The sequence below is a fragment of the Fukomys damarensis genome, unplaced genomic scaffold, assembly GCF_012274545.1.
Source record: "Fukomys damarensis isolate Sample0158 unplaced genomic scaffold, DMR_v1.0_HiC HiC_scaffold_37, whole genome shotgun sequence".
NCBI lineage: Eukaryota > Metazoa > Chordata > Mammalia > Rodentia > Bathyergidae > Fukomys > Fukomys damarensis.
This window is the reverse complement of record NW_022900949.1, coordinates 17,846,716-17,874,628: the sequence shown is the minus strand read 5'-3', so window position 1 is coordinate 17,874,628 and position 27,913 is coordinate 17,846,716. Positions and strand designations below refer to the sequence as shown.

Here is a 27,913-nt window from a genome sequence, read left to right as displayed (position 1 = left end):
ATTTATCATTAAGATTTGCTTTTTTTTTTTTTTTTGGTACCAGGAATCGAACTCAGGTTCTTGTGCTTGCAAGGCAGGTGGCAAAACGACTGAGCCAAATCCCTGGTCCAAGATTTGTTTTAATCATGCTAGTGATTGTGAGCATCTATTTACAATGGACAGTAGGACTTAGGAGTATTTGGAATTTATCAGTTTAGGTAGCTCTGTATTATTTTAGTTCTGGAAAATATATAATAGGTGCTATGAGCTTTGTCTGTGAGTGACAAATGCCACAGTGAATCAAGCTCTGGGGAATTTACCTACACCAATTTCAAAATAATTGATTAAGTGCGTTTACTAGCCCTCATATCAGAAGCCGTTGAAATGAAAGAAAAATAACATTAAAATGAGGAAAAAAAGGAATGCCAGAAGAGTTTTAATAAGTTGAAGTAGGTGATAGCAAATTGATAGTGAAATCAGATTTTGATTCATTATTTGTTAGTTGATTACTAGGGACTAGTGATAGTTGTTAAACAATCCTGATATTTGTGAATGAAAAAGACATGTTTCCTATCTTCATGGAATGTAGGATAGTGTGTCCTGGAGATATGAGTACTTTTATTTCCAGTAGAACTCAGGGAAAACTCCAAGCTCAGAGTCAGTAAGAGTGGGCTTTGGAATAGTTGATATAATAAACAATTGAAAGATTGCCAAAAATAGGAATATGAAGAATCTCCATATCTTTTTTTTTGGTACCAGTGATCAAACTCAAAACCTTGTGCTTGCAGGGCAAACGCAGCACCACTGAGCTAAATCCCCAGTCCTTCTCCATGTTTATTTTAAAACAATCCAGTTATCTCAGTACTTATAGCAGATGGGTTTCTTCAGCACTACTGTGGTGGTAATGTATTTAGACCACAAATCACAGACACGTGGCTGATCATGATAAAATGAGTATATGTGTGATTCATGACTAAAGGAACCTGTTTGTGTCTGTGCTTTCAGTGCTCAAACCAGGAATTTCCAGAGATAGGCTCCCAGTGTACATACACATTCACTCCTCATTCCAGTATGTTTTTGGCTAACTGTAGCCTAAAAGTTAAGTCACATGGTCCATTTTTGAAATGGAGTTTTGCTAAGTAACTCAGGCTATTTTCAGACTTCCAGTCCGTCTGTCCCACTCTCTGGAATAACTAGGATTATCGGTGTGCACCACTGCAACCCGCTTTGTTGAGTAATGAAAGTGTTGAAATAATTAGCTGTAAGTAGAGGTAGGATAACTACAGATTGAAAGATCAATATATAAAAAAAATTCCTTCAAATTTCAGATGATATTGTAGTTATAATTTTTTTATCTAGAATGGTTAAGTTTCCTGCTATTTAAAAAGATTTCTTTTTTAATAAGCCAGGTATGGTATACATTTATAAGACTAGCTACTTTGGAGTCTGAAGGAGAAAAATTGAATTTTGGGGGTGGGGTGGGTACTGGGGATTAAACTTAAGTCCTTGTGCTTGTGAGGCAGTTGACGGAACCACTGAGCTAAATCCCTGGCCCTGAAATATTGAATATTTGAGGCCTCCCTGGGCTAGATAGATACCTTGCTGGTCAAGCATTCTACCACTGAGCTACAGTTGTGGGCAAGATGGCAGTACCTTTGGTACAGGCTACAATGGAGACTGAGGTTGGATGATCCCTTTAGCCATGAGTTCAAGATGATTCTGGGCAACATAGCAAGACCTGGTGTTGCCCCACAAAATGAAAGATGACTAGGCTTCCCTGTTTATTCTGTAAGGTTGCTGTTGTAAAACTGGTCATTGTTAGCAGAAAAAAAGGAATGCAGTATGTTAGTTACTTAATAAATGTGAAATCGTAAGGGACATCTGATGAAACTTGAGTGTAGACATGTGCTAAAAAAATCATGACCAAGGAATACAGAAGTAATTTAACATTAGTAAATCTGTTAATTCATCATATTGATTGGAGAGAGAAAATAGTAATATTTCAGTGTGTGATAACTATTTTATTTTTATTTTTTTGGTTTTTGAGATAGGGTCTTGCTCTGTAGCCCAGGGTAGCCTTGAACTCATTGTGTACCCCAGGCTGTCCTCATACTCGCTGCAGTTGTCCTGCCTCAGCCTCTTCACTGCTGGGGTCACAGGCGTGTGCCATCGTGCCCTGCTCAGTGTGATATATTTTAATTGCTGTGCTTCTTAAAAACTCTTAGAAAGCTAGAAATGGAAAGAAAACTTTAAAAATTTCTTCAAACAACTGTTATATTGCCATCGATGAGAGGAAACAAGATGTTTAGTACTTTGTTTTTATTCAGGATTTGGGGATTCTGAACAATACGATTAAAAAGAAAAAGAATTGAATCATGTATAAGTCAAAGGAAGAAGCAGAATTGTAATTCGTAGGACATACCGTTATTTACCAGAAAATCAACCAAAGGTTGTTCAAATAGTGAGTTCACTTTGTTTCCATACAAAATAAATGCATAAAAATGAGTTTTCTTTGAGCAGATTTTATTTACAGCATTTATCCTGACAAGAAATACATGTTTATACACATCACATATGTATGCATATGAAGTTTACTAAGAGAACTGAGTAAAACAGAGGAACACCAGATTAAGTTTGGAAGGACATGGCATAATAACAGTATCCATTTATATCCAAATTTGTAAGATCAACAAACTTCTAGTAAATTTTCTATAAAGATTTGTGGAAATTGAGAAGTACGTTATGTATGTTTTAGCAGTAGAAGTCAGTAGTCTAAAACTGGCGCTGGCAAGTGTCAGTGTAAAAAAGTTAAAAATTTAGCCATGCATGGTGGTGCAGGCCTATAATCCCAGCACTTGGGAGGCTGAGGCAGGAGGATGCTGTGAGGTCGAGACCACCTTGGGCTACCTAGTGAGTCCAGGTTGGTCTCAACTACATAGTGAGACCCTGTCTCAAAAAAAAAAAACCAAAGAAGTCAAAAATTGGAATAAAAGAACAAATGGTGGATTATCAATAAATGTTATTAGGCTAATTAGGTTCTTTACATTATATCAAAAAATAAATTCCAAAGACTTTGAAGTTCTGAAAGCAAAACAAAACAAAAACTCAGTTTGAAGATGGAACTCTTAATAAAGACAAAAATGGAGAAAACGCTACAGATGTACAAGTATGGTTACATTAAATATACATTCATGTGATTTTTTTTTTTTTTTTTTGTACTGGGAATCTAACTCGAGTCCTTGAGCTTGTGAGGCAGGCAGCAGAAACACTGAGCTAAATCCCTGGCCTTACATTCTTGTGGTTTAATTTTACCATATATCTTTCTAAATATATCTATGTACACACACACACACACACACACACACACACACACACACACACATATAAACATACATTCACTGTGTGTATAATGCACATGTACTATGAAAGATTATCTGTAACATCTAGTCTACAAAGAAAAATGTAAAGTGTGCAAAGGACATGATCAATTAAGAAAGATAGTAAATAAAAATGCAAAAGAATCTTTTTTAAAACTTTCCCAGAGTTCTCAAGTACAAGACACCACTTATTTCTTTTTTGCCTGTCAAATATATGTAACTTAAAAAGGTTTTATTACCTAGTATTGGTGAGGGTATGAAGAAAAGGCACTCATTCATTATGAGGCTCGTAAAGACAGCTTTCTTTGAAGGCAATTGCTTATTCTTTTACTTCTAGTAATTTGTTCTACATGTGTTGAAAGATGTATTTACAAGAACATTCACTGCAGTATTTCTAGTGACAGTAATAGGAGGCTGAGGGTGTAGCTTATTGGTAGAGCATGTGCTCTGCATATATGAGGTATTGGGTTCAATCTTAAGACCAGCAAAACAAAAACAAAATAATAATAAAAGAATAACGCCCTTAATTGAAAAATGGTTGAATAAATTGTATTCAAAGAAATCAGAAAACTCTTTTAAGTGGCATTTAAACTGAATATACTGTCTGTCCTATTCTGGAGTATGTTTGTGATATATTATTGAGATCAGATAGTTGTACAAAGTTATGTTTTATTTCTAGAATGATTTATAGAACGTGTATACATGCACGCAAGCATAGAATAGTAGTCATAGAGTTATTAGCAATGATTACTGTGGGGAAGTTGGATTGAAGCTTGAGGAGTTAGGAGACACTTTTTTGTTGTTGTTGTTGTTATTTTTTCCTCTCTTGATACCGGGGATTGAACTCAGGACTTTGTGCTTGGGAGACAGGCATAGAGCCACTGAGCTAAATGGCTGTCTCTGACACTGATTTTTGATAATTTTTTACTTAAAAAATTTTTTTTTGTAATTACTAAGAAAGTAAAATTAATTCTGGATTTAACCCCTTTAAATGAATTATGTGTTTTGGGAAAAGTGTTAAAGTTTATCAGAGTTGACTCCTGCTAGCAGAAAAAAAAAAAACAAGACCAGGAAAAAATTTACCAGAGTTACTGTCCTGTTTTCTAATTTATATTGTGAAATAACCCTATTTACTATTTCACTGTGAACATGAAATAAAATATTTACAGTTCTTTTTTATAAAAAGGACGATAGAAAAAAGTGTAAAGCATACTGAAATGCTTGGCAAAAGAACTATGAAAAAAGATAAACTAAGACATACAGGTGTGCTGTCAGACTTTAGAGTGCTAAGCATTTTAGTTTTCTGTTAGTTTACAAAGTCAATGGTACTGTTTTGTTTAGTTTTTATACAGTCTCGGAGTTTTAAAACTTTGAAATCAAGGACACGACGCCTGCAGTCCACCTCTGAAAGATTAGCAGAAACACAGAATGTAGCACCGTCATTTGTGAAGGTAATTAGACCTTTTTCAGTGTTTCAGAAAGGAGTAATTTTCAAATTATTAAGACATTCTGTATTTGATTTCTTTTGCTGGCTGATGAATTTTTTTTCCCCTTTCTATCCATTGATAAGAAATTAATGATTATACCTGTAATCATTATACCTGTTACAACTCCCTTGGGTACCGGACTTATCTCTACTTGCTTATTACACAGCTGCTGATTTTATTTTGCGTGCTGTGTGTACCACGTATAAACATGTAGCACCCACCCAAGCTAGCAAACTAGTGATCAGTCAAGATTTGTCTGTCTTTCCTCATTTTTTACATTTATTAATCACTGTGGATCCTTTGGATCCAAATTCTTAAGTATTTCTTAAATTTTTTCATTTATTTCCAGTTCTACTGTCATTTATGTGTTGTAACCATTTCTTGCCCAGATTACTCTGATACTCATTTAATCTCCTTACCTCTAGTCTTGCTACCTTTGTTTTGCCTCCACACCCACCTGTCAGTCTTTCTTAAATAATCTAGAGCCTGGGCATGTAGCTCAGTGGTAGTATGCTTGTGTATCATGCATGAGGCCCTGGATTCAATCCCCAGCGCATCAAAAAATAAAAAAATTCAATAATAAAAATGCTGATCCAACTCAGTCTGGTGTACAGGGCAGATATTTCCTTGTTTGGCCTCTACTGACCATTTTTCTGTCCTCATTTTCATTGTGCCACTTAGTCTGTTCCTCTGCTCTCTGTTTTTGTCCTTAAAATCATGTCACATTACACAAAATTCTTGAGTACTGTTTCGTGGCTCTAGCAGATAGTTCACTCTGTATGATTTCCGTATCCCATCCTCTGTAAGGCCTTTCTGCTGTTCCATACATAGCATTTCTACCACTACCATACCAGTACTTGTAACGATAGCAAAATAATATTTTAAAAAAGTTACTTTTGTGTCTTTCCAGCAGACTGGAAACTTTAGGATCATTGACTTACTTGTCTTTACATCTTTAGAAGTAGGCCTGGTATCTGCAGGGCAATATTTTAAATCTTTTTTTGTTTGTTTGTTTGTACTGGATATTGAACTTGGAACATTGTGCTTGCGAGGCAGGCAGCGTATTTTAATCTTAACATAATGAAATTTTCCCTCTAGCAGAGATAAAGTGGGGTAAACATCAAGCCATTCAAACCCTAAGTGTTATGTGACGTAGTGTTTTCGGTAGTGTAGTGCAGAGAGTAATGACACTTTAGTTAATAATTGATTTGTGTGCATGCATAATCTAGTGTTAATATCCTGGTCAGTTGATTAAATAATTTGATGTTGAATCTTGATCTGTTCACATTGGCGATACAAATGAAATTCTGGACTTTCAGTTAATTTGTAGTGGGCGATCATGACATAAATGGGGAGTGTCACTGTCTGTATGGTTGACCGATAAGTACTATTATGTTATTTCATGCATTTAGGGGTTTCTTTTGCGGGACAGAGGATCAGATGTTGAGAATTTGGACAAACTTATGAAAACTAAAAACATACCTGAAGCTCATCAGGATGCATTTAAAACTGGTTTTGCAGAGGGTTTTCTGAAAGCTCAAGCATTAACACAAAAAACCAATGGTGAGTTGATTTGAGAAGAATAACTGAAAAGATGTCATAATCCTACATTTAAACTATTATAAATGTCTTTTCTAAAATTATCCGTCCTGTTTCCCAAAACTCAAGAGGCTGAGGCAGGAGGATCACCCTGAGTTTGAGTCCAGCCTGGGTTACATAGTGAGTTCAAGGCCAGCTTGCACTGCATAGTGAAATCCTGTCTTAAAAAAAAATGCATCTTTACACAGGTTTATTCCATTGCATTTGTAAGTTGTTATGTTGAGTCGAAATACTATTGGCAGTTTAACTTTCTCAAGAGAGAAACCAAAGTCAGGAACAGGAGCGTATGTGGTTTCATGAAGTTTTGAGGAAAGTGTGCTGAAAGGAAACCTTGCTGTGCATGAGAATGCCAGCTTCTACCATTGCATGTGATAAAAGTATGATTATGGGTAACCTGATATTTACATTTCATTAAGGTGTAATACCTCATTGGTGGCATTTGACTTTGAGCCTTCTCTTTTTCCTCCAGATTCCTTGCGGCGAACTCGTCTAATTCTCTTTGTAATAGTGCTATTGGGCATTTACGGACTGTTAAAAAATCCATTTTTATCCGGTAAAGGCTCTTTTATTTTGCATGTTACTTTTTAATTTCTTTAAATACTGTTTTCAACGTTTATAGATTTATGATGTAGGCTCCTCCCCTCACCCCATACCAGGGATCAAACTCGGGACCCTTTGTTTATGAGGCAGGCACCGTTCCACTGAGCTACATCCCTGGCCCTATGTTACAGGCTTTTTGTGTTGCTAAAATGAAATACCTGAGGCTGGGTACTTTATGAAGAAGAAAGGTTTATTTAGCTTGGCAGTTGTGGAGGTTCGTGTGCTTGGTACCTGGTTAGGACCTCTGGGTGAATTGAAGTACAAGGCCTTTCATTCCTAGTGGTTAGTTTCTCAGATTGTTAGAAAATAATACGTGTTGGATGACCAAATTTTAACATTATCTAGAACTTTATAATAATACAATGCAGATATAGTCTTATGTTTCAAAGACAAGTCCATAAATTGAATTTTTTTCTTAAAATAACTTTAAATGAATTCAGTATTTTTTTAGTTTGCAGTTCTGAAATACAATTATAATATCAGATTTAAGTGGTTCCAATTATTTTCTCAGCTATCATTCAGTTTTTACCATATGTTCATTTTCTACAATTAAGTGTCTAAGATTCTTAAACATTTTATTAGGCTCAAACTGTTAGTGTCATTCTAGAATTAATGTTGTATATATTTGCTCTCTCACTTGTATGTTTTTCATGTATAAGGCATTTTTTCTGTTTTTTGTTGGTTTTGTTTTTCTTTTTGTCCGAGGGATTGAACCCCGGACCTGCACTGGGCTATACCCGTAGTCCTTTTTTGCTGTTTTTTATTTTGAGACAGAATCTAACTGAGTGGCCCAAGTGGGCTTGAGGTTGAGATCCTCTTGCCTCAGTCTCCCAGAATGTTGGCATTATAGACATGTGCCACTGCACTTGGCAAGGATTTCTTTCTTTTGCCTTATTTTTTTGCCTCCGAATTTCACTATATATTTTCTTTTTCTTTCTTTCTTTTTTTTTTTTTTAAATTTATAACTGCACTAGTTGAGAATGTGAACCTGAGGAGCGATTTTTAAAAGCCATGTAAGGGGCCAGGGATTTAGCTTAGTGGTTCTGCGGCCTGCCTCACAGACGCAAGGCCTAGAGTTTGATCCCCGGTACCAGTAACTAACTAACTAAATAAGTGCATGCATGCCTTGGAATAGTTGTTCAGAGTAACTCTCGAATATTTTATCAGACTTTTTTCTGTACTTGAAGAGTGTTTGTTTTCCCTTTTTAAATGAATGGACCAGATTTTCTTGCTATGTTTAAGGCAGTTTATTTCACAGAATAGATCTGTGGCCAGTTGTATCAAAATAATTACAGATGTATCTTTTATTATGTTAGATGCTGGGCTCTTTCTCAAATCTGCAAACCATGAGTCTATAGCACGGTCTTGGAAACTTTCATTTTAACACCATTCTCAAGTGATTTTTTTTTTTAATTCATACTGAAATTTTGTAACCATTGATTTAAGGTTTCTGTTCTTGGAGAAGAGGAATGGTTCTTGATTTTAACTGGAAAGTACCAAAGTGTCTCTTTAATGTGAGTCATTTGCTATTTGGAGATGGTCTAGAAATCCAGAAGACCTAGTTTCTCTTCTTTACTTTGATTCACTGTGTTTGAATTGAGACTTCTCAGCTGTTTAATTTTTGTAGGCTGTGCTTTCTTGCATCTAAAAACTAAGTTGTTTGGAACTTTTTTAATCCAGTGATTATTAACATCTATTTTCTTTCATTTAGTCCGCTTCCGGACAACTACAGGGCTTGATTCTGCAGTAGATCCCGTTCAGATGAAAAATGTCACTTTTGAACATGTTAAAGGAGTAAGTTAAGAGGATTTCTTTGCCTTCTTTATTCATTATGTAATTAATACTCTTAAGGTCGGCGTTTGATTCTAAAGGTTGTTCTGGAATAAGTAAGTTAAATTTAAGAAATTAGCAACCTTAGTATCGCGATGGTGCCAAATAAAGATGCTCAGGAATTCTGGGAAAGGACTGCAATTTTAAGTAAGATTTTCTAGGTTCGAGTATGGAATCAAATAAGTAAAAAATAGTAGTAAATAAGGTGAGGGAGTTACATAGGGCCAGATTGCAGTGTCTTAGAAGCCATTATAAACACTGACTTTGACTTTGTAATAATTGGTTCCATTGAAGAATTTTGTACAGTGAAATGGTATGGCTTAAAACTTGATGAGAATGGTCTAGCTGTTATGTTCATAGTCTAGAAGGGACTGCGGTAGAGAAGAGGCTGTCGTGGTGGTCCCGCAAGCGGTGATGGGCTTAGCCAAGCTTTACTGTAGTGGGGTTGGTGAGGTGTAGTCAGATTCTGAGTGCATGTTTTGAAGGTAGATATGGTAGGATTTCCTGACTAGAGCTTAACAGTACAATAGAAGAGTCAAGAAGACCACAAGGTTTAAGTATGAACAGTTGGAACAGAATTGCCATTTTCTGAAATTAAAAAAACAGGCTGTGAGAAGAGCTCAAATTGGGAACAAAGGTTAGAAATTCAGGTGTAGGTATGTTCAATGTTCGACATTCAAATGAAAGGCCTGAGTATGCACTTGAACATACCATTTTGGAATTTTGGGAAAGGTTCAAGCTAAGATTAAAACTCCCGAAGTATACGTATATAGATACTAGGTGTGTGTGTTTGAATGAGGTCACCAGGGCAATGGATATGACTAGGAAAGAGAAGAAGTCTTCTTAAGTTTACTCTGTAGAGCACTAAAGGCTTCATAGGACAGAGACAGGAACAGGAACAATGATGGAAGAGCTGCCTGTGAAGTGGGGAGCGGTGATAAACTGGAAAAACATTTCCATCATGAATCGGGTCAGCTGCGGGGAACAGTGTTCTTGGGTGAAGTGAGAATTGGATATTCATTTCAGCAGTGCATACGTCGCTCGTTGGTTCACTTGATAATGAGCAGTTTCAGTGGAATAGCAGGGGTTAAATCGTGAATGCCCCGAGTTTACAGGAGATAGCAGCTGAGGTGGAGTAGGCAACTATAAGTAATCCTTGAATTTCATTTGAAGAAAAGTTACATAGATAATTCCTCTCATAGCAGGAAATAAAGTAGGATATTAGGGAGGTCGTGGGTGAAAGTTGTAAAACCAGAGTCAAGGTCATCACCTGAGAATGCGGATGTGTAATTTCTGAGAAAGGTATGAAATTTTGTGAGGTTAGGAGAAGGGGTGGAATAGGGAAATATGACCGTTGGAAGCACTTAAATTGGAGATCATGGATTTATATCAAGACCAGGCAACACAGATTTTTTTCTACTGATTTCTATATCCCTCCAAACATAAATTGTGGAATTTAGTTCTATGCTGTGTATCTTACTTGTTCTCTACTGATAAATATGTTTTTTCTTTTGGGGATGATAGAGACTGGGTAAGTCTTTCATGGAATGTTTTGGGTAGATGTTTTGGGTCTTTAAGGTGGATTTGAAATTTCTGACCTAAAGACTTAAGCTCTGAAGAGGCATGTTACCGAGGGCTGTTTGCTGGGTGTGGTGACTCTTGCGTATGATCCCAGCTACTCAGAAGGCTGAGTCAGAAGAATTATAAGCTAGAAGTCTCTGGGCAATTTAGCAGGGCCATGTCTCCAAATAAAACACCTGTGTTTTCAGGGGCAGAGCACCCCAGGCTCAGTCCCCTGTGCCGCAGTCTGTCACATTAAAAACAAAAAGGCCTGGGTGTGGATCAGGACGTGGTGTTCGTTGGGCTCAATCCCCAATGCCACCACCCCCACGACCACCACCACCACACGACACACATGCACACATGTAACATTAATATGGGCCTTTTTTTCTTTGTATGGGTGTTTGAACTCGGGACCTTCTACTTGTGAGGTAGGCAGCGGCACCACTGAGCTAAATCCCAGGCCCAATATGGGCTTTTCATAATAATTCACTTTATTGATCCTCTTCAGCACCGTTTTCCTCAGTAGGTTTTATATTCTTCAATGGGAATATACTCTTGCCAAAGGGATTGGGAGAGAATAAAGTTAGAGAAGTAAATAATGTTTAATCTCTTTTACTTTATTCTTACAACTTAATGTTGGCATCATATCCAAGGTGGGAAGTTTCTGACGGGTCCTTGCTGTATGTTCTAGGTGGGTCTTGAACTCATAGTGTAGCCCAGGCTGGCCTCAAATTCGTGATCCTTCTGCCTCAGCTTCCTGAGTGCTGGGATTACAGGAGTGCAGTATCACACCCAGCTGATTATTTTGACCAGTTTTATTTCAGTCTTTTCCTACATGGCTCTTTGAAAACTTTTTAAAAAATACACTTTTAAAAATTAATCCACATGAAATTTATTTCAGAATGATTCCTATGTTTGTATATGCAAAGGACAAATACAATTATATAATCTAAAACTGCAGTTAGGAAATTTGAGAAGAAAAAGGGAGGGTAACACACCCTTGCCAGCATACTTTTTGAGTCAGATGCTTTTGAGTTTGGAGAGAAAAACGTGTGAGTAAAAGCACTATATTACAGCAGTTTAAATCGTCTTTATATAAATTGTGTCTAGTTTTTGCTTTTTGTTGTGTTTTTTTTTTTATTTTTTTTATTTTTTTTGAGACAGGTTTTCACTGTGTTGCTCAAGCTAGTGTTGTGATACAGGTGTGTGCCACCACGTCTAACTTTCTGTATGGTAAAAGTGTACTTGTAATAAAATAGCCAAACTTTTTAGACATAAATTTTATGAAGTGTAACATGTTCACACAAAAGTGCACAAACCATGAATTATCACGGAGTGAGCACACCTTTGTCAGGACTCCACTCAACAAACAGTATTAGACCCACAGATCCTTTCCACGCCTCTCTCTGGTTACTGTCTCTTCCTCCCTCTGGGTAATCGTTTTTCTGATATCATACATTAGTTTTGCTTGGTTTTGAGTTTTTGAAACAGTTGTAATACATATAGAATGTGCCCTTTTAGATTTAGGTGCTTTTATTCAACATGTTTTTGAGATCCAGCCACAATGTTTGGAGTTGTAGTTGATATAATCTTTGTGGCATAATGTGTCACTGAAATACTGTATATTTATTCTCATCTATGTCTTGATGTTGTTGTTTCTAATTTCGAACTCAAGTAGTGGTGGTATGAATAATATTCTTGGACATAATGTCTTGGTGAGCCATATGTACACATTTCTTGATCCTTGCAGTAAGCAGGGCTTTGTTTTTAACTATTAACTTTGTGAACATTTTAGTAAAACTTTTAAAGGGTTAATCAGAATAACTTTCAAATATCGCCAAACCTAACAAAAACTAACCTCAAAAAAACTTTCTGACTCTTTAGCAATCATAATATTTTCTAGCCAGGTGTGCCCCACCACACCTATAATCCCAGCACTTGGGAGGCTGAAGCAGGAGCGTCACTGCAAATTCCAGGCCAGTCTCAGGTACCTACTGATTTCAAGGCCTGCTTGAACTGCAGAGTAAGACCCTGTCTCAAAACCAAACTAAACCAGACCAAAAAAGTCACAGTATTTTCTGTAAATACTTGAGAAATTTCTTTAAAGTATTGGTATAAAGTAATCATGACCCCAAATTTCAGGTTTTCAGATTGCCCTTTGGCCATGTTTTACTCTACTCTGGGTAGTTTCTTTTTCACCCTACCCAGTGTTATTCTTGCTTTTTTTTTCCCCTCACTGAGAAAAGGTAAGAAGTTCAAATTATTTTTGTTGGCACAATTAGGAGACATTGTGTAATAATTGGAAGTAAGGATAAGGAGAGAAGCTTTTGAGTGTTTATGGAGGAGGCATTTTGTATGCTTATTTTGAGAATACCAAGTTAATTCTATAACCAAGTTATATTTATGATGCTTAAAAAGGAAGCCTTGGCAATTTAACCAACTAGGAGCATAATTTAAAGTATTTGACAAATTATTTTAGGTGGAGGAAGCTAAACAAGAATTACAGGAAGTTGTTGAATTCTTGAAAAATCCACAGAAATTTACTGTGCTTGGAGGAAAACTTCCAAAAGGTAGAGTATCTTTCTTCTTTCCGTGATATAAATACTTAATATGTTATTAATTTTATCATAGTTCAACTGATTAAAATTTAGTTCTTTAATTGCTATTTTTAAAGATATGTTCTTTTATTTTGAACATGTACTTCAGCCCTTTTTATAATTTTTTATAACCTTTTTTGTATATTGAAACAAAATTTAAGTTGCAAGAATAGTCTGAAAATTTGTTTTTCCCATGCCAGAAACCCACACTCACTAGATTTTAGTATTTTGCTGACGTTTTCACATACATCCATTTACTTACCCATTTGAGAATAAACATTCGTATATGTAGGCAGAATTCTCTGTTACTCCTAAATGTAGTTATGATGGGGATACTGTGAATAAGGTCATTGTTTTATACAACTCTAGTATAATTAACGAAACTAGTAAATGTATTGAGGATACAAAACTTAGCAGTTCACATTCCGTAAGTAGATGTCAGCACTCCTTTTGACAGTGTCCTTGAAGGATTATCCAGCAGTGTCACTGTCCTCCACCCCTCAGTGTCAAGATCTAGTCCAGAAGCACACACAGATTTATATATGTCTCATAGATTAGTAAGAGACAGTTCTTCATCCTTGTTGTTAAGAGAGGGGGAGGAGAGGGTCTTTCATGATCTTACTAATGTTAATTACTAATTATTTATAGCATATTTAACCATTTCTTTTGGATTTTAATTTTTGTTGTTAAAAGTAGCATTGTGTTGACCATCCTAACATAGTCTATGTCCTCATGCTTAATTATTTCCTTAGGATAAATTTCTGGTAGATTTGCTGAGTTTGAGAAACCCTCTTTCTTGTGCTGCTTGATACTGCTATTGAGAATTTAGGAGTGTATGAGAATGTTGGCATGAACCTTTGTTAATTTAGGGTACACTTATGAAATCAGTACTATATAATATAGAAACCCGTAGAAACAGTTTCTTTCTAATCAAGGAATGTTTTATAAATGTGTAGAAAATCTGCAAGTACTGAGATGTAGTCTCTAGGAGTTAGTATGATTTAAATTGTTAATATGATTCACACCAGTTAAGAGTCAGTAAAGCTAGGATAGTCCTCAGTCTTTTTGAGCATGTCTTTAAAAATTCTTGTGTTATAATGCAGCATCAATGCAGCTATATTTTCTAATGTAGTCTGTATATTTCCAAAGCTGTGCTATGAATCAGAATTCTGTTTTTCCAGCTAATTATGAAAACTTTCAAACTTGGCAGAGCTTAAAAGAATAGTATAGTTAACATTCATGTATTATCTACCTAGACTCAGCAGTTGTTAATTTTTTGTGATACTTTTTGTGTGCATGCACACGTGTGTACACACACACACACACACACACACACACACACAGAGCGTGCTTTTCTCCCCTGAACATTTGAAGGAAAGCTGTAGGTAACATCTACTTTGGTATAAATCCATGTAAGAATAGCATTGTCCTAATTCATCCTTCTCAAGGAAAATACTAAATTTTTAAAAAATCATTTACTCTCCAGTATTTGTTTTTTATGGAAAAACATCAGGATTCATACGTTACATTTGGTTGTCTTTTAATGTAAATTTTATTTACTATATAAATAGGTTTATATTATTTTGCTTCATAGATGTGTTTATACTCTCCTGCTTATATATTATAAATATCACCTCTTGTTTTGTATTTTACTGATATATAAATAATATTAAATGACACAGAAAAATTAATTACAGAGATCCTGAAGGGAATGATTAGCAGACACAAATGTTTTCCTGTGTTTGAAAATGTTGATTGGTATCCTTTCAGCCTCAAAATTGTATAAATTGTTTTATAGGTTTTGTTTTATAGGTATTGAGGATTTCTAAATAAACATTTTGAACCATTTTTTTTTTTTTTTTTAGGAATTCTTTTAGTTGGACCACCAGGAACAGGAAAGACACTTCTTGCCCGAGCTGTGGCAGGAGAAGCCGATGTTCCTTTTTATTATGCTTCCGGATCAGAGTTTGATGAAATGTTTGTGGGTGTGGGAGCCAGCCGGATCAGAAATCTGTTTAGTATGTTGTGGTATATTTTTTATGTAGTGAAAAATTTTGTTAATTTTAAGGAAAAAATGTTTCTTACCTTTCTTTGCTAACTGTTTGTACCTGGTAGTCAGCTGAAAGTCATTGTAGGCTTCTGGTTTTAGATAACTTTAATAGACGAGTTCATATAGAGCTGTTATTAGTTTTCTAACAGTCTGATCATCTTAAGAGGTAATGAAAATGCTAGGTGAGGCTAGGGGCTTTTGAAAGACTTAGTTTTTTTTTTTCATTTTATTCGTCAGTTCTGTCAAATGTAATTAGGAGTTATTAGCCTCTAATATGATTATATATATATTTGTACAGTTAGGAAGAATGAGTATTCTGCTATAGGCAGTTGTTGTTATATCATTCTCTTTGGTTTATCTTGCCCATCCCGTCCCCATACTACTATTCTTAGTAAATAATGAGATTTTGTGCATTGTCTTTTAATTAAAATTTTGTTTATAGTCTTATCCATTTTAATATTTATAAGGTTTTGGTTAAAAAGTGTTGATTTCTTTAAACTTATTTGAATACTTTCTGTTTTCATAGGGGAAGCAAAAGCAAATTCTCCTTGTGTCATATTTATTGATGAATTAGATTCTGTTGGTGGAAAGAGAATCGAGTCTCCAATGCATCCATATTCAAGGCAGACTATAAATCAACTTCTTGCTGAGATGGATGGGTAATAGAGTCTTCATTTATGTGTGGAATATGGTGATATGTTTTAAAAATTAGGATTGATCCTGTTTTTAAAATTGTTCAAAATAATAGGTCCCTTCCAGCATTTACCATGTAGATGTGTTCTCACAAAGCGTTTGGTAACATTCTAATAGACAGGGGAAATGTTATGAGTATGGCCACGGAGTCCTCCTTGTGGAAAGTTGAGGCACGTTCTTCCTCTCAGTAGTGTATTGCTTCCATTAGCAGTTGAGTATTTTATAAATCAGCCCTCCTCCTATTTTCAGTTTGTGATATGTATACCTTTTTCCATTTATTACATTATATTTACGGTAGACTAGTTGTCTTTTTAAAGAAGTACAGAAGTGGCCTGGGGATGCAGCTCAGGTGTAGTGTGCTTGCTTAACACAAATTCTCCATTACAAATCTCAGCTCCACGCATAGAAAACACAGGCAGTGGTTCTTACACAGTTGATGGCTGCCTTTGATTTCTGGATTTAAAGCTTAAATCATTGTTTATAATATAGAAGCAAGAAATGATGTTGCTTTGAAAGAAGTGTCTTAAAGTTAAATGTGTGGGACATTTTGGAAATAAAGTCTGCAGTGTTTGTGGGGTGCAGGAGATGCAGGAGGTCAGACCCAGGGAGCACTGCGCTGCAGTCCCGCCTTTATTTTGTGATAGGCCCAGGCTGGCTTTGGGACCTTCCTGACTCAGCATCTCCAGTATCTAGGATTAGCAGGGATGGGCCACCATAGCTGGTTTAGGAGCACTGTTTGTTTGGTGCCAGGGATCAAACTTGACCTTTTGCTTCCAAATCGGGGCAGAACCACTGAGCTAAATCCCCAGCCCTAGGAGCACTTTTTGTCGGGGGGAGTACCAGGGCCTAGGAGCACATATTTTGAGTTGGTAAAACTAAGATAAGTTTTTTTAAAAAAATGAACCAGGCACCCAACACAAGCTTTCTGTGTCAGGTCACGTTTTCCTAAGTAGAGCAGATATGATCATAGATGATTGATGGTTTATTATTAGTCTCTTCTCCACTGTTCACTAAAATTAATGACAAGAGTTGTGTCATTGCTGTATGTGTAATATGCTTCAATTTTAAGTGAAAGGGCACTTCTTTTTTCTTAATAGTTTTAAGCCCAACGAAGGAGTAATCATTATAGGAGCCACAAACTTTCCAGAAGCATTAGATAAGTAAGTATTAAAGGAAGGTTTCTGTAAAATATGTCATATGCTTTACTTTATGCTAAGAGAAGAACCCCATCACAGAAGATGACATTCTGTGACCCATTTATATAGATGTTCAGGATAAGCAGATCTGCAGTGGCAGATTAGGGGTATAAGGAGTGACTGCCAGAGGAAATGCGGTTTTTAAAAATTGTCTTCTCACACTGCTGTATTTGTAACATAAATAACATCACAATACAGATTGAGACCAATTTCTGCACTTTGCACGGTCATGTTTTTATGAAAGGCCTTCTTAAAAATGAAAACTCAGGTTCTGCATGTATACTCTCATTGAGAGTTTCTGTATGTGCCCTGAGATGATAGGAATCATAAAATGCTTTCTTCCCTTGTCCACCTCGGGTTTCCTTTACTGTCATTCCTTTCATATATTTCAAGGCAAATAGGGGAATTGAGTGATCTCCCACATTGAATTATGTACTATGGCTTTGCTCCCATGTGAATACTTTTATGTAGTAGAATGTATTGAGATAAAACATTTCCCACACTGCTCATATATATTCAGATGCTGACTCACTATGAATTCAAAATGGGATTTCTTTTGTTTGAGAATGAGAATATTCTAAAATCAGGTTAAAGTGAACCCCCAACTGTGCACTTTAAATTCTATATTATGTGAATTACATCTCAATAAAATTATGAAAATATTGTTTTTCAAGTATTACAAATATTATGTGGGAAACTTTTTGGGGTGTGGAGATGGGGGTATTGAACTCAGGATCTTGCGCTTGCGAGGCAGGTGGGCAGCAGAAAGCACTTTTTTTGTTTGTTTTAGACCAAATCTTTCTGTAATGTCCTGGCTGGTCTTCAACTCCTGAGTTCAAACGTTCCTCCTGTCTCATCCTCCCAAGTAGTGGGGACTATGAGCACCTGCCACCACTCTAGAGTTACTGCTCGTGTGACTTCCTTGCATGTATTTTTTTTTTCTGAGGACACATGCTGCTCTTAGTTGTACATGCACATCTAAATGAACCTTCGTTTTGCCTCTTCATTGTTGACCTGAGGTCTTGCTGTACTGCCCGGCCCAGTTCAAACCCACACCCTTCCTGCCTCAGTTGCCGGCACAGCCAAGCTTATCGTGTGCCACCCGCCCTGCTCCCTTGTGTTTATTGAGATTGTTGTTGTAGTCATGTGTTTATTATGTGTTAGCATAATCAGCTTATTAATTTGTTTCCTTTTTCCATTTTCCCTCTAGTGCTTTAATACGTCCTGGGCGTTTTGACATGCAAGTGACAGTTCCAAGACCAGATGTAAAAGGCCGAACCGAAATTTTGAAATGGTATCTCAACAAAATAAAGTTTGACAAGTGTAAGTCTAATTCTATAATACAAGTGTTATTATCTCATCAATATGGTAATATGTGCATTTACTCTTTGTGTTCTTTTCTTAATGTCTTAAAAGTCTCATTCATTTATATGTCCATTTAAAAATCTATTTCCTAATTTGTGTATCCAGGAAATGCTATCATTTTCAATTCCTTATTCCAAAGGTATTTTTTTGGGGGGATATCAATCAGATATATCTGGAGATTATTTATGTGTAGATTTTTAAAAAGTGCAAGTGTACAATGCATAATAACTGAAAAGGCTCCAGAAACAACAACAGCTTTTGATGTAGTCATTTGGGGGCTAAAAGGGAGAAAAGGAAAATGATCATGGAAATATTGGCACTCAAGATATAAATGAACCCACGAAAGCGCCAGTGTTTTCAGAGATAGCTGAAACATTTCCTGAAGCTTAATGTGTTTGCTGTAGTAAGGAGAGCTGTTATGTCTAAAGTATTTCAATGTAAAATTCAGGGAATAGAATGTTGTCTCTGAGTGTTTGTTCTTAGGCTGGTAACAATACAGGTCATGTTTGAAGTTTCTCATTAGTTAAGTTTATAACTTTCATGATTTTTTTCTAGTTATAATTTTAATGGCATATTTTGGCATTTTTTCTTAATTTTAGTAAATTGAGCCTGATTTTAAAAGTGAATATTTTAAATTATAGTTTAGTTGGGTTCTTTTTTCCCTCAGAATGTGAGTTCTTTGTGAAGTACTTTCATTTAGCTACTTCAGACTTTAATATTGCCTTCTCTTTTTACATAGCTGTTGATCCAGAAATCATAGCTCGAGGAACTGTTGGGTTTTCTGGAGCAGAGTTGGAGAATCTTGTGAATCAGGCAGCATTAAAGGCAGCTGTTGATGGAAAGGAAATGGTTACCATGAAGGAACTAGAGTTTTCCAAAGATAAAATTCTAATGGGTAGGTTTTCTTTCTTTTTTGTCTTACATAGAGAATGATTTTTTAAAATTGTTTTGGTAAATATTCTTTGTAGACAGCTCTCAGGCTCTGTTGAATTTAATCTTCCACTAACATTTCAGTCTGTATTGATATTTGTAATAAACCATTTCACATATTCTCGGTTTGACAGTCAAACAATTCCCAGTAAAATATATAACAATTATTAATGTACCTGAGTTGTCATTGTAGACTTAGTTTTAGAGTATAGCACATATATTACTTTTGCTTTTTTCTTAGAAGACCTTTTTTTCCCCTTGATTAAAAAGAGAAAGGTTGAAAAATATGGGTAGGGCTGCGGGTTGTAACATAGTAGTAGTATTTTTGACTAGCATATGTGAAACACTGGACTTGATACCCAGCACTGAAAAAAAAAAAAAGAAGAAAGGTTATAGGAACATGTAAACGTGTCCTTGAAAACAATAGCACAATATGTCCTCTTAGAGATCCAGTGTATTTTAGTACCTTACGTGATTACACTGGTGGTTGGGGTAGGGTGCCTGTGTTTGCAGTTCTTCTTGTCCAACATTGCTGATAAAAGGGTGGGTAATTTTACAGTGTTTCATGTTTATTTTAAATCTTAGATTGGCTTAAAAACAGATTAATTATGAACTCTGATCAGTTGGAAGTTTGTTTTTTAGAAAGAATAATTAAACTTTCCTTTTTGATGTAAGAATTAAGGCGATAGTTTCTTTTTTCTTTGTTTTGCTGTGTTTTGTTTGTGATGCTAGGGTTCAAACGCAGAGCCTCTCATATGCTAGGCAAGTGTTTCACCATGAAGGCACATCTCTAGCCCCGTTTGATAGTTTTTGACAGGTTTGGTTTGCCTTTAACAGTATGTTTTAATTTCTGTTTGTCATAGATTGAATTCTAACTTTTAAAACTATTGCACTGTTTAAAATATTTGTTAATAATACAGTGATAACTTGGTTGTCAAATTCAACTCGTTCCAAATTCATGTTTGAATCCTGAGAAGCTCAAGAACGGCACATATTTTTCCCATGAGAAATAATGGAAAACCAAGTAATTGGTTCTGAGACCCAGAAATTACACTTACAAATTCATCTTTCCAGGACTTTAACACAAATTTAACAGTCCTAGGTTGTGGAAATGCACCCTAAAACATCTAAACACAATACGATAAATAAAATAAAATAAAAATTTTGTACAAATATTTTACTTTGCTTTGTAGGCTTCCTGGCAGCATGCTTGAAGCCAGAGAGAAACTGGAGGAGGAGGAGAAATGTTATGTTTTGGAAGGAGAATCTCTTTCTGTAATGCTGCTGCCATTGCGCTTTTTGGGATCTTTTTTCTTGGTCTTTTCTCACTAAAAATATGGGTGAGTGGCACTTAGACTGAAGTGTCACTCTTGTGTCTGCAGGGAGATGAAATGCATCCCTTTCAGTTCGTAGGATTTTTCAAGTCACACTTGGTTTGACTATTGGACAAAGTTACGAACACTGAGCAGAGTTTTTTTGAGCATTGCTTTTTGAATAGTGAAAATTCAAGCTTGGATCTGTTGGATAGGAGGAATGGTTTTATTGTTTGGGTAGGGGTTGTTATATTAATCCCAAAGCACACGGTTTCATCTGATTTAAGTATCCCTTCTGTGCAGTACTTACCTAAATTTTTGTTGTAGGCCCTGAACGAAGAAGTGTGGAAATTGATAACAAAAACAAAACCATTACGGCCTACCATGAATCTGGCCATGCTATTATTGCGTATTACACAAAAGATGCAATGCCAATCAACAAAGCTACAATCATGCCACGTGGGCCAACTCTTGGACATGTGAGTTTCTTTTTTTTGGTAGCAGGGATCGAACTCAGGACCTTGTGCTTGCAAGGAAGGTGACAGAACCACTGAGCTAAATCCCTACCCTGATATGTGAGTTTCTTACAGGTTTTTATTTGCTTTTTTTTTTTTTTTTTTGGTAACGGGGATTGAACTCGGGTCCTTGCGCTTGCAAGGCAGGCCACCGAACCGCTGAGCTAAATCCCCGGCCCTTTATTTGCTTTTTAATAGAGCTTTCCAGAAGATTATGGAAGGAATTGTTGGTTAATTACAGTGAAGCTACTTTTAAGTTTTAATATTTTTTCTATTTTGATTTATGAATTCTTTTGAAATCAGAGACACTTGTGAAGTTTTTCTGTTAATAAAGAATCTTCCTAATATATTTCAGATGTATTACAAAATTTAAGAACTGATAGCAAGCTCTAATTTTTTAGTACCAGAGATCGAACTCAGGACCTTCTGTTTGTGAGGCAGCATGGCACCACTGAGCTAAAATCCCTGGCCCAGCAAGCTCTTATTCTTAAATATCTTTTTTTTTTTTTTGGCACCAGAGCTCAAACTCGGGACCTTATGCTTGTGAACAAGGGCAGGTGGAGGAACCACTGAGCTAAATACCTGGCATAATTCTTAAATATCTTACTGTTCTGCTAGTTGGAAACAGAAATTATGTGTCACAATGACTTTGCGTAGTTTTTCTAAGATTTTTTTTTTTCATTTAGTATATTTTATCCTCACCTTTCCATTACTATATATGACATTTTAAACACGTGTATATAATTGGAAATGATTCCATTGCAGTATTATCCACCTATTGCTTGTAAAAAGTGCATTGACTTCATAATTTTTCTCATTGTCTACGTTGCTGCTTTTGCTGTTTGTGGTGGCACAAGCTTGTAATCTCAGCGTCAGGAGGCTGAGGCAAAAGGATCACTCAGAGTTTGAGGCCAGCCTGGGCTACATAGTGAGCTCAAGGCCAGCCTGAACTGCATACGCATTCATAGTGAGACCCTGTTTCTAAAAAAACAAAGTAATTGCTTTTGCCATTAGTCACCGGCTGGCTAGCAAAAACATCTGTCACCTTTCCATCGTTGTATTAAATACTGTTAATGGGGAGAGTTAAATCTGGTTTCTCATGTAATGATTTCAGATTGTATCTGAATTTCTTTGGCTATTGTCTGGTTATTTTTCAATTGTCTAGGTGTCTCTGTTGCCCGAGAATGATAGATGGAATGAAACGAGAGCCCAGCTACTGGCGCAGATGGATGTTAGTATGGGAGGAAGAGTGGCAGAGGAGCTTATATTTGGAACTGACCATATTACAACAGGTTGATTTTATTTATTTATTTTTAATATTTTTATTAGTACATTTTAGATATGCAGTAGTTACATTCATCATTGGGATGTTATACCTTTCTGTAACATATCTCAGTTCTTATTTTTTCCCCATACCCTAGCCTCCCTTCCCTCTTCCCCCTTCCCTCTTTACAGAGACTTTGTTTCCAGTTTTTTTTCCTTTTCTCTTCCCTTTTTACCTTTCCCCTAACCCTCCCAGTGGTCCAATACCTTTAGACCTTTTCTTCCTATTACAAAGTATCAGTTTTTTTGACTCTTATTTACACTTTTAGTTTATCACACCAGAGAAAGTATATGATATTTATACATGTGTGTCCTATTAATTTCACTTAAGACTGTGCCCTCAGTGTGCATCCACTTAGCTATAAATGTCTCTAGTTTCTTGTTCAACAACAGGTTGATTTTGGACAATAGCTTTATGTCAACTTGTGTTAGTTGGTTTAAAGAATTTTTTAAAAATTGAGTTGTATATTTAATTTTTTTTAGGTGCTTCCAGTGATTTTGCTAATGCAACAAAAATAGCTAAGCGGATGGTTACCAAATTTGGAATGAGTGAGAAGGTAATAGTTTTAATCATTTTCTTTTATCAAATGATATACCATGTGTTTCTGAGAGATCTGATTATTAATTAGTAATATTTACTTTTTCTAGCCACATTCCAAATGCATTTGAAATGGTTCTAAGCAGTGTTGTAGCCTTATTTTGAGTAGTAAATATGTAGCATTCTCTTAACTGCTTAGAATTATAAAGATAGTAATTATTCACACGTTAGCCAAATGTTAAGAAAATTTAAACTTTTCATATGGCATTAAAAATCTATATCCTGAGCCCCCTTTTACCTTTTCCATATATTTCATATTTCCACATTATTGCTGTAGGTAGGTCTATCAAGCACTGCTATACCCTGAATTGTGAATTTTTGGATTTAGAGACAGGGTTTCTGAGAATGCAGTCAGAACCAAGTTTGAATGATTTGAAATTTTCTGTCTTGTTCACACTTCGTTTTTTTTTTTTTTTTTTTGGTACTAGGAATTGAACTCAAGAACTTGCACTTGTGAGACAGGCACAGTGCCACTGAGCTAAATCCCCAGCCCTCACACTGAGTATTTTGAGTTTTGTCTTTATTTTCAAAAGTAGGATGAAATTTCTTTGCCTTGAAAAGCATTTTTGTATTCCTCCCCTCCCAAGATACTTGTTTTCTTATATACAGGCTAGTTCTTTCTCTGTTAAATTTTTTGGCACTTTGGGCTTTCCTACTCATTTATTCTTTTCTCTTTGATTGTAGCTTGGAGTTATGACTTACAGTGACACGGGGAAACTGAGTCCTGAAACTCAATCTGCCATCGAACAAGAAATAAGAGTCCTTCTAAGGGTAATAGTATTATGTGTCTGAGAACTTAAGTTGCCTAAATAGGTATAGTAAATCCCTGATTTAGGAACAAGGTTCATTCTAGGAAAACATTTGTAAGTCAAATTCTTTCATAAGTCTGAAAAAGTGAGTCATATACACCTTTGACACTAATATACAATGGAAAACATAAAAAATCAAACACAGAAATATAGTGAGTTCCCAACTGCACTGTGCTCCTTTATACCTTCACACTGTATAGTAAGCACCGTGCAGACACATGGCTACTTTCATGATTCGTTTGCCATCTGTTAATGTTCATAAGGTGAGGTCCATTCATATCTGTGAAAGTTCACACTTCAAATGTTCATAAGTTGGGGACTTACTGTACTTTAAAAATAACAAGGAGCCAGGCGTGTTTGCACAGGCCTATACTGCCAGCACTTGGGAGTCTGAGGCAGGAAGACCACCACAAGTTCAAAGCCAGCCTGGACTACATAGTGAGACACTGTCTTAAAAGACAAAAAACAAAAAAAGGAAACAAAACAAAGAGATAACAGAGGCAGGGGATGTAACTCAGTGGTAGAGCAATTGCCTAGCATGTTTGAAGCCCTGGGTTTGGTCCCCAGCACCACAAACAAAACAAAACAGAAGTGATGATGGTCCAAGCTCTGTGTTCAGTAGAAACATCAGTCTTTAAAGTAAATGTAGGTGCATTTTGCAGCAGTAATTTAAATATGTTATCAAGAAACCCCTTTTCCTGAATTTTGGGTCTTATATTTTGACCATGGGCTAAGTCCACTTCAGTTTTAATTTAGCTACAAAATCATAAGAGGTGATAGAATGAGAGCTATTGTTTACTGAATCTCTGTCTGTTTTTCATATATATGCATGTAGACGTATTATTGGTTATTTGATGTGCCCAGCAGTTGCATATGCTCATAATGCAGAATAAACAAAGTGAAGGACCTTGTGGCTACATTGCTCCACATAGGTTAGGGCAAAGGGATTTTTTATTAGTGTTTACAAGAGCTTGCAGGGCTTGGGGCGAGGCTCCTTTAAAGACTGCACATGCTCTGAATCAGATTTGATGCAAGACACAAAAATTTACAAGAGTGACTGCCCAGCCACAGTTGGCTGCCCAGAGTCAAATGTAGAAGTGTGCAAGAGATCTGTTCATGCTAGAAATCCGAAGGATCCAGCCAAAGGCCTGGAGCCCATGGCAAAGCCCTGCGTGAGTCATCAGAAGGTCCAAGTATCCTCAGCGGGAGATCCAAGGTTCTGCGCTGGGAGTGTGAAAGGTGGGCAGTAGAAGCTCAAGAGTCTGTGCCTGCAGGCCGAGAGGCTGTTGCTAGAAGCTGAAGAATCTGCACAGAAAGCCAGGAGATGACATCCAAGGTGAAGGTGAAGACAGGAACTCCTGCAAAGAGAACAGCAGCCATTCTTAACGACAGCAAGAAATGGACCTCCAGAGAGAACAGCCAAAGCTCCTCTGAGGAAAATAGTAAGCTGCATGGAAGCTCTTCCAAGGAAGATCATCTGAAACCCTTCCTCCTATTCTTTTATACCGTTTCTCTAACCACAATTCTCTTAAAGTGGGCCTTCCTCGTCTGGAATGACACTGACTCAATTCCACTGGGCATTCCTGCTCAGGGTGACAATTAGTGAACCGCCACAGATGTATGAGTAAATTCAGGGAGTTCAGCTAGTAGGTACTGCGGCATTTCATGGATGCTTGGATTAAGATGGCGAAAATAGAATTAAACGTGGATGGGTTCAAAAGATATTGTGGTAGTAGAATCAGTTTTTGTGATATTTTGTGACCGTTAAAACAGTTAAATCTGTTTAACAACTGCCTCATGCAACTGTGTCATTATTTGTGTCATTCACTGGAGAAACTGGAGATCAAGTCTTGACTAATGTGGAGTGTGGGTAGGTAGGTCATAAGTACATTTTTATATATATATTGTAGTGATGGTTACAAGCTCAAACCAAATATGTGTCTGGTTGTTAGGGGAAAGGTTGGTTATGTGTTCCCCTTGGACTTGGAATGGAGGAAAATAATGTGCCGAGAGTCTGCATCTTTAGCGAATGAGGAATGTGATTAGGGTATTGGAAATAATGGAAGGAGGTGGATAGGGCAGCAAGTCGCATGGTTTGGTTTTTTTCTAAAGGATGATGTGTTAATGATCTGAAAATGGTGACAAGGTAGTGTCTTGGATAAGAGCAAAAAAAGCAGTGTTTGAGAGCTTAGGGAAATCAGTCTCAGCTGTGGGGAGCCAGGTTTTGGCTACTCAAGGTAGAAGGGATGCTGTGGGAAGACAGAGGCTTTTCTGAAACATTTTCTTTTTTTTTTGTTGTTTTGTTTTTTGAGATAGGATCTCACTGTGTAGTTGAGACTGACCTGAATTCACTGTGTATCCCAGGCTGGTCTCGAAATCATAGTGATCCTCCTGCCTCAGCCTCCTGAGTGCTGGGATTACAGGCATGCACCACCACGCCTGACTTTGAAACATTTTCTAAATCCTTCTATTATAAAAACTTCATATATTGTTTATGCTGAAATTATGTGTACTCTAGAACCAGGCTTTTAAATGCTTTTTTTAAAAAAATAAGTGAATAGATTTTTAAAGCTGTATAGTTATTTCTTTTCTCATTGTCTGGGGTTTTTTTCTTCCTCAACATTTCCTGCTTCTTACATATCTGCTTTTCTATTTTAGGAGTCATATGAAAGAGCAAAACATATCTTGAAAACTCATGCAAAAGAGCATAAGAATCTAGCAGAAGCTTTATTGACCTATGAGACTTTGGATGCCAAAGAAATTCAAATTGTTCTCGAGGGGAAGAAGTTGGAAGTGAGATGATAACTCTCTGGATATGGTTGCGTTGCTGGTTTTATTGCAAGTACGCAAGTATCATTGCAGTAGTCCTTTACAGTGCTTTCTTCCTCATCCTTGACTTGCTATAATTCAAGCGAGGGAACACTTTGTCAACTTTTTGTCCCATTTATCTAATTTTGCTTATTCTCATGATGACATCTATTGGAAATTAGCAACCTACTGCAAGTACATTTTAAAAAAATAAAGAATTATTAGGATTAGAAACAGCTTGTTTGAGAAATGTCAATCACTTATTATAAGGAACGTAAATAATGATTTTATCATTGGTTACTCTACTGGTTATTAATACAAATTGTGCCTTTAGCTCTTGGTAAGTATTTTATTGTTCAAGCTAAGGTTATTGAAAATTATTGTTATCTTTTTTTTCTTTTCTTTTGGTACTGGGGATTGAACTCGGGACCTTGAGCTTGCGAGGCAGGTGGTAGCACCACTGAGCTGAATCCCGGCCCTGTCATTATCTCTTGATAGTAACATTTCTTTTCGGTAAAGAAGTGATGCTTTTGTAAACTGTCCACCTGCCAACCCCCTTTGGTGGTACTGATTGAATCCAGTCCGTGTGCATGTTAGGCAAGTGCTCTACCACTGAGCTACGTCTCAGCCTTTTTAAAATTATATTTTGAGACAAGGTCTAGCTAAATTGCCCAGGCTAGCGTTGAGCTTGTCATTCTTCTCCCTCAGCCTCCTACATACCACAAATTATCACACATCCCCACAGTTGACTGTGAATCTTGTTTTTAGGTCTATCTTGAAATGTCATTCAGATGCAATGAATTATGCCACAGGTTCCCCACATATAAAATGTGTTTTTAAGCATGCAAGACTAGAGAATTGTAAACACAAAGATACAAATCAGAATTTAAATGATTACAACCTTTTAAAAGTACAACATGCACTTTTATATTCTTTAAGATTACTGTTATTATAGCTAATGACGTTTATTTCAAAGCAACAGTGTTTTGTTAAATAAGTTCTAACAACTTGATTCTGAGTAATTTAATTGTGAGGCTTAACCTCACAAGCAAAATTAAACCAAAAACCCATTAACCTTCAAAGTGAGCTTTTGAGTTACCCTGGGTTAGAAATGGAAGGATGTATTTATTTTTCATTCTGATTTTGTGATTCTGAACACAGGATTATTACAGGATTTACTATGAGTTTTTAGAGTGCATTATGTTGCTTTTATACTCATTATTTTCTTGTGATTTTATGAAAGTTAACTACAGTTTTCTAATAACTTCAGCTGCATATGGT

The 27,913-nt window shown here is 36.3% G+C and overlaps 1 protein-coding gene across 1 annotated transcript in view; it reads left to right on the top strand.

The window, feature by feature from the left end:
• Yme1l1 (YME1 like 1 ATPase) overlaps positions 1-27,153 on the top strand; it is a 39,548-nt gene extending 12,395 nt beyond the window's left edge. The window contains exons 6-20 of the mRNA XM_019206145.1: positions 4,698-4,807; positions 6,256-6,406; positions 6,912-6,995; positions 8,754-8,836; positions 12,915-13,005; positions 14,898-15,050; positions 15,609-15,741; positions 16,873-16,935; positions 18,182-18,294; positions 19,076-19,231; positions 20,907-21,058; positions 22,260-22,386; positions 22,901-22,974; positions 23,700-23,786; positions 26,483-27,153. Of these exons, the coding sequence (XP_019061690.1) occupies positions 4,698-4,807; positions 6,256-6,406; positions 6,912-6,995; positions 8,754-8,836; positions 12,915-13,005; positions 14,898-15,050; positions 15,609-15,741; positions 16,873-16,935; positions 18,182-18,294; positions 19,076-19,231; positions 20,907-21,058; positions 22,260-22,386; positions 22,901-22,974; positions 23,700-23,786; positions 26,483-26,626 (1,721 nt within the window). The 3' untranslated portion in view covers positions 26,627-27,153. The remainder of the gene's footprint in view (positions 1-4,697; positions 4,808-6,255; positions 6,407-6,911; positions 6,996-8,753; positions 8,837-12,914; positions 13,006-14,897; positions 15,051-15,608; positions 15,742-16,872; positions 16,936-18,181; positions 18,295-19,075; positions 19,232-20,906; positions 21,059-22,259; positions 22,387-22,900; positions 22,975-23,699; positions 23,787-26,482) is intronic.
• Positions 27,154-27,913: the final 760 nt, after the last annotated feature.